The sequence below is a fragment of the Haplochromis burtoni genome, unplaced genomic scaffold (assembly GCF_018398535.1).
Source record: "Haplochromis burtoni strain Fernald_Lab_line unplaced genomic scaffold, NCSU_Asbu1 Contig_224, whole genome shotgun sequence".
Classification (NCBI taxonomy): Eukaryota; Metazoa; Chordata; class Actinopteri; order Cichliformes; family Cichlidae; genus Haplochromis; species Haplochromis burtoni.
Window position 1 is genome coordinate 124,879 of NW_024582585.1, and position 6,790 is coordinate 131,668.

Here is a 6,790-nt window from a genome sequence, read left to right on the forward strand (position 1 = left end):
AAAAAAGTGCACGACAAGCTCACACCAGCAGATTGCAACGGCCACAACGGGTGATATAAAAGGCAGTTTATTGACCTCCTGAACACTAATTGGAACCATAATTTGCTAAATGGACAACATGTATTATTCAATAAGACTTTAAACAAATGATTGAGACCATAGAGTGAAAAAGAGTTTACTCAGGGTCGGGGTAAAGGGAGCCACAGGCCATTTCCCCATTAATTCCATTACATTTCATTTTATAGCTAGATGAGTCGGCCCCTGCTGGCTATTAGAAAGAATGTAGCTTTAAGGCATCTTTACATACTGTGTTTGGTAGGATTCTTTAAGACAGGGGTGGGGGGTCTTGCAGGTTTTAGATGTGTCCTTGATCCAACACAGCTGATTTAAATGGCTAAATGACCTCCTCAACATGTCTTGAAGTTCTCCAGAGGCCTGGGAATGAACTAATCATTTGAGTCAGGTGTGTTTGCCCAGGGTGAGATCTAAAACCTGCAGGACACTGGCCCTCGAGGCCTGGAGTTCCCCATCCCTGCTTTAAGTGCTCAGACTCCACAAATATAAAAACACTGTCTACATTACCTGCTCTCTGAGCTGTGTCTGCTCACTGGTCAGATCCTCCACTTGTTGCTCCAGTTTAAGCTTCTCAGCCAGCAGACCGTCAACAGACGCCTGCAGCTCTGACACACATGACAGGAACAAAAAACAAAACAAAACAAAGCAAATAACAAGATTTCATTTTCTATTTTTTCCCATTCTAATTTCAAAATAGCTGTTTTCATATCATGGGTAGTGCCAGCTAACCTGTGATCTTGGCTTGACTCTCAAGCAGCAGCATCTCCTCGCTGCTGCTCCCTCCGGCACCATCCACCTCGTCACCATCCACCTCGTCACCATCCACCTCGTCACCATCCACCTCGTCACCATTAACCGCAGGGTCAAAGGTCACATCAGGCAGGTTTTCAGGTAGTTCAGCGATGAGTGGCATCAACATCTGGCTCTTTCTCTTCAGGACTTTGTTCTCTTTGGTCACCTGGGGAAAAACCAGATCAAATAGAGATCTGATGATTCAGGTGCTGAAGAAAAGGAAAGGAAAGGAAAAAGAGTCCAGTAGTTAACAGACATACTTTGAGAGCCAATGCCTCAGCGCTCTCCCTGCAGGAGCGCTCTATCTGGAACTGGATCTCCAGCACGTTGATCTCTTTCAGGAGCTGATTGGAAGCTGATAAAGAGCACAGTGGTCAGTCACGAGCTCTTCATATAAGCATACTGAAGAGGATACAATCATTCAGAAAACACACAAAACAAACACATTCATAACAATTTCCTGTGCGAAAGCTCCTCATTTGTTTGTCCCACAGTCCTGTCATTTAAAAAACATGTAAACAACGTTGATATTTGAAGTGAAGAGTCTCACCTTCCTCCAACTCCGACAGCCTCTGATTGGCTTCGTCCCTCTGCTTCTCCAGGATGTGCCACTGGCAATCAAATGTCAACCAGCAAAACGGAAGAAAGAGATCAATCAAGCAACGGCAAATTGACGCAGCTGATTTTCATTCACATTTTATTCCATTATCAGACAGCTGAGGCGCCAAATTACGTTTCAACGTAATCACGTTTATGCGCTTTTTAGACCATTTTGATTTGGCAATTTTGTTTAATTTTTGTGTCATTTCATTTTTATCCTTTCTCTATAATAGCAGGCTCTTGGCACACGGGGAAGATTTCTAAACCAGAGTCAGTCAAATTTTTCCCTTCCATCAAGCTAGCAGTACACCAGCCTGAGCAGGGCTCAGCGATCCCTCCTGTGAAAGGTGTCAGTCACATCAGTACCTGAAGGTCTTCCTCATCTTCGGAGGAGAAAGCATGCTCTTCATCCGAGTCTGCGGGCAAAAACATGACACTTTATATTGTGAAATGGCACGACCAAAGATCAGAATGAATAGAAGAGAAACTCCATGAGGTTGTTGTGCTCTGCGAGGAATACGGGAAGTGGAAATCACATGAGGAACCTTTAGAGGTTTTCGCTTTCCGTGGCCTGTGACTCACTGAAGTTTCCCATTGTTACTTCACTTTGTCCTACAGACTAAGGAGTCAGCAGTGTTGAAATCAAAGAAAGAATCCTCTTTCTTGCTGAGCGTCAGATCAGAATAGTCATTCCTGTTGCAGCACATTACCTATGAAACCAAAACTACTACACTGCTTGTGCAGGTTAAACAACACGTGTAGCAGCAACTCCAAAAGTCACAGATTAATCCCTCATATGTCTTTTGTTTAAGCTGTTTAAAAACTGAGGTGTAAGAAACTCACTGCCAGAGAGGCCGGCTCCAAAAGCAAGTCATTACCAACAGACCCTCACATTAAAATGCTGAGTTTTAAAGCAGAAAAAATGTTCCTCATCTCTGTACGACTTCATGACAGCTGTGCGGGGGTCAAAAAAGATTTAGTTGCAATGAGATCAAAAGTCATGGAGGTTATGCCTGTCTGCTAGGCCCCGCCTGCTCTAATGAAATCTACCAAACTGGACCACAAGACCATGTTTTGTGGCGCAGGGTCTTTTGGAGCATTTCTTTTGAAATTATATAGCAAATAATAAGAATTGCATTCTTGTTAATTCTACAGAGGATTCAGGGTGAGTGAAATTTTAACATTATTTTATTTTACATAGTCGAATTTAGCTGGTAACAAAAGCTGTTGTAAACAATCAAACACAAAAAATGTGCATCAACTAGAAAACCTACACAATGAACATCCTCGCAATGTAAAAATTTTTTATTTTTCTGACGTTTTAAACGCTGAAACTTTTATTTAGCTCCTTCAGCACCTCTTTAGGGCCAGATTATTGAGTCTTACCTGCAGCCGCAGTGTCCTCATCCTCATCTTGTACCCACATCCTGCAATGCTTTCAACTTTTCGCTCTTTAGTAAACAAAAAAAAAGAGCTACACGTTCCAGCACACACACAAAAACACAACTTTCTCCTGAACAGCTTTATTATGAAAGAAGCAGAAGGGAATTTCAGCTTAAACCCTCCCCCACTTCCAGGATTCGAAAAAGAGGAACCTTCCCCTGGCGTACGGCTGAAAGCTTCTTACTAATCACAAGACCACGTCTCCAGAGTTTATGAAAAGGATGAGATTCTTAATGCAAATAATGATGCTGGATATTACAGATAACACCCCCCACCCCTCCCTTTTTGTTTCATATAATATAAAGGGGGAAAATCCATGCATGTGGTCTTTAAGGGAGGACACTGTCTCTCTGCTGCACGATCAACGTCACTCAAGGAGCCGAGGCAAAGGCAAAGTTGCTTTCACTCCTCTATCAGCATCTGCACTCAGAGTTCATGACCTCTGAGGCATCAGACATCTGCCACAGGAGCCACGTTTCTGCGTAATAATTCAGGAGATGACAACGATGGGTGGGAGCATGATGGTGATGCTGATGACACGTATTTCTCTACTGTGAATCATACAGAAACTTCTAATTTCTGAACCCTCACTCCTCTTTTATTCATCCACCTGCCTTCTAGGAGTATATTTTAGGAGTTCCAAGCTGGGCGGGTTGATGATTCAGGGTGCACGAGGGGTCACATGGAGATCACAGTATTTTTAGTGAAGAAAATGAAAAAAAAAACATGGCTCTCCATCCCACTCAGTCTATTCGTTTCACCTGAAAGTAACAAATACACATTTTTACAGGGGCTCTTTAGCAGATTGTCACAAGTTGTCACAAGTTAAAGCGTAGTAAATTGAGCATTTTCACAGTATTGCTGCCTTCAGAGAGACTACATACATATATATATATATATATATATATACATATAAAATTATATAATATTGACCTTCAAACCTTATGTTTCATACCTAGTTATGTACTTGTCCACAATTCGTTGTCTCCTTTGAAGCTATAAGGTCAAAGATAAAGCAATCTATAGCACTTCTTTGAGTCTTTATTAATTCCATAATTACAGCTATTATTGTTGGAAGAGAGTCAAATAATGCTCCAAGAAGCCAGCTTGTGAAATAAATTAGCAAAGTGTCCACTGGCTTCTTTATTTTATGTCAATTAAAATCAGAAAGTAGTTTCTCTTTAAATCCCTCGACACGCTGGCATTCATCATTTCCAGCACAAACACTGGGACAATGATTATTTTCAATAATTCCTGATGAAAGCAGGACGCTAATCAAAGGATCTCATTGAAATGCTTTTCAATCACTTTCGGTGCGCATATGCAGCTCAAGTACAGAGATCTGCTGTGGTTCACTGCAGAGGGACATCCTTGTCGTCTCTCTCTCAGTGTGTTGCTCTCTTTACAGGCACCACCTGAGCACCAAGCCCTCCTCCAGTCTGTCACCCTGACCTTTACTAATGATTTTTCACCATGTTAATAAAGGTGAAATTGTCACTTAAGATTAGCCGTTGTCTGGTGTTTCTCACAGTGTGCATCAGTGTCAGTAAACCTCATTAAAAACCAGAATCTTTAATCTTCTGATTAAATAGAGACAAATTAGAAAACCAGCAGGTTTTATTTTTCATCCAAAGAGACTAAACAAGGATGGCTTTGGGTCTCACTCAACCTTTGGTCCTGATATTACTCATGTTTCTTTGTTTTACTTTTTCTCTCATTTGTCAAACATACGAGGAAAAGTTGTTACAAAAAATGTGCAGGACAGTTTTACACATAAAAAGCTGAATCCTGTGATTTGGTGAAATGCTCCTTTACTAGTTTACTAATCAACATGTAATGATTATTTATTATAGCAGGTTATTTTAGTTCATATTATCTAATAGAATAAAGCTGGGTTGAAAGCATGACCAACAACGACTTCAAGCATTTAAAACTAACTTCTGGGAGTCGACGTTCGTATAATTTAAAACGACCCAACTGGCAACTCTGGTCTGATCTCCTAAACACTCAAATTTTAACCAAGAAATTCAACACAGTGTCATCATGAGCAGATAAAAGTGTTTTCACAGGAACTGTAACGCCTGCTGTGAGCATCCCCATGTAAAGACGATAAACGACAACATAACAAAATACACATGTAAGAATATCCCTCAATAACTTGATATATACAGTTATTAAGATTTTATATTATAAAATACAAAAAACAAAGAAAGTAATGGCATTATACAATAAATATTTTTAGGAGTACTTTGTAAATAAATAAGAATGTTTCAACCAGATTTTCAGGCCCAACGCATCTGAATACTTTATATTTGCAAGTCCGAATTTTTAGACTGAAGCATAATAATAATAATAATAATAATAATAATAATAATAATAATAGGGGTCCACAATTTCCCCATCAAACTGTTTTCTGAATGCAGCATTTTTTTTAATTATTTATGTCAGTTATTATGCTCTTTGTTCACTGAATGTCTTTATTTATTTAGTTATTTATTCATTTATCCTCGTTGACAGTCATATTTTTATATTTCTGCTATATTAAACCTTTTCATTCTTTCACTGGGGCAAAGTCACAGTGCTTCATGCTGTCAGCTGTGTTTCCCAGCCTGCATGTGTGCATGAGCTGGAAAGTTTTCTATTTTAGGTTGGAGCTACTGGTTACTGGCCAGAGCTGTGAAAGGCCGCTCAGGTTTCCTCTTAACAAATCCAATAAACAGGTTATCACTTAAAATCAATCGGACTTGATTCTCACAGTGCGAAGTTATAGCAGCACCTGCGTTTTGAGAGTGTTGACGGGTGACACTTGATGCCACCCCGTGAACAGCTGACTAAAATGCGACATTTTTAACCCTGAACACGGCGGCGTGTTAACTAACAGATTCTAACCAACCCCGAGGAGAGCAAGCTGTTCGCGCTGCTTGTGAAAAGCTACTGTCAGAAGTGGGATTCGAACCCACGCCTCCAGGGGAGACTGCGACCTGAACGCAGCGCCTTAGACCGCTCGGCCATCCTGACTTAGGTGATAGCGCAAGTTTTAGAAACGGAACAGTGCATATATGATGATGGGACTTTCCCACGATTCTGCCTGTAGCACATTTAGATAAAAGACAATGAGAGGAGGCCCTGAAAGCGTCAACAGAGCCGCTCCTGTGAAGATAAGGAAGCGAAAGTTCAAGTTGCTGCTCGTTTACCACGTGATAGACACGCTCGCTCTCAAACCTGCAGCTGTTTGACATTTACCTCGACGGTGTAATGTGACAGTGTAACTGCCGCTGCTTACACAGCAGAGGTGGGCAGATTGATAGCATCATACCTGCACCTTACTAGTTCTGGATCGATACTAAACTTATACTATCAATATTTATTTCAGTCCTTTAACATCAACATGTAGCCCACTGAACTGTGTTACAAAGACATACATTAATTTATTTGGAAATCAATAAAATGTACCTCAAATATCAATGTGTTTTATTGTTTTAAATAATTATTGTTGAAAGTAAAAATCACAGTGACTTAGAGCTCGTTAAAATGCGTTCAGAATATTTGCAAATAAATGATGATTCATCGCATAATGATATCGGTGATACTGGCCTGTACTGCTTCCAGCTCTGAAATATTCCAGCGCAATACACGTGGAGGTTGGACGCTGTAGTCTGCATCCAGCTGTGAGTTTGTGCTGTGGGTTTCAGCCCATCACAAAACAAAACTACAAAACTTTGAACAGAATACAGGAAATGAAGCCAACGGCTAGTTTAGAGGCTGATGTGAGTGGTGATTTAGACCTGACCACTTTCCTGTCATCCAAAAAATAGATAAATGATTCATTATTTCCCCACAGGAGTTCAACTCGTTTTGCAGAGAAGGTTTCGCATCACTG

General features: G+C 40.5%; 1 protein-coding gene and 1 non-coding gene across 4 annotated transcripts in view; both read right to left on the reverse strand.

Moving 5' to 3' along the window:
• shtn2 (shootin 2) overlaps positions 1-3,101 on the reverse strand; it is a 13,197-nt gene extending 10,096 nt beyond the window's left edge. Inside the window, exons 1-7 of one of the 3 annotated variants that reach the window (XM_042226711.1) lie at positions 2,854-3,098; positions 1,834-1,883; positions 1,418-1,478; positions 1,128-1,222; positions 917-1,033; positions 805-886; positions 583-680 (exon numbers count right to left, since the gene is read on the reverse strand). In XM_042226711.1, the coding sequence (XP_042082645.1) occupies positions 583-680; positions 805-886; positions 917-1,033; positions 1,128-1,222; positions 1,418-1,478; positions 1,834-1,883; positions 2,854-2,893 (543 nt within the window). In that variant the 5' untranslated portion in view covers positions 2,894-3,098. Of the gene's footprint in view, positions 1-582; positions 681-804; positions 1,034-1,127; positions 1,223-1,417; positions 1,479-1,833; positions 1,884-2,853 lie in introns of all 3 variants that reach the window. The other 2 variants (XM_042226710.1, XM_042226709.1) reach the window with 2 other exon arrangements.
• Positions 3,102-5,845: 2,744 nt separating this feature from the next.
• Positions 5,846-5,928, reverse strand: trnal-cag. The gene has a single exon. It is a non-coding gene; the product is annotated as a tRNA-Leu (tRNA).
• Between the last annotated feature and the right edge of the window lie 862 nt (positions 5,929-6,790).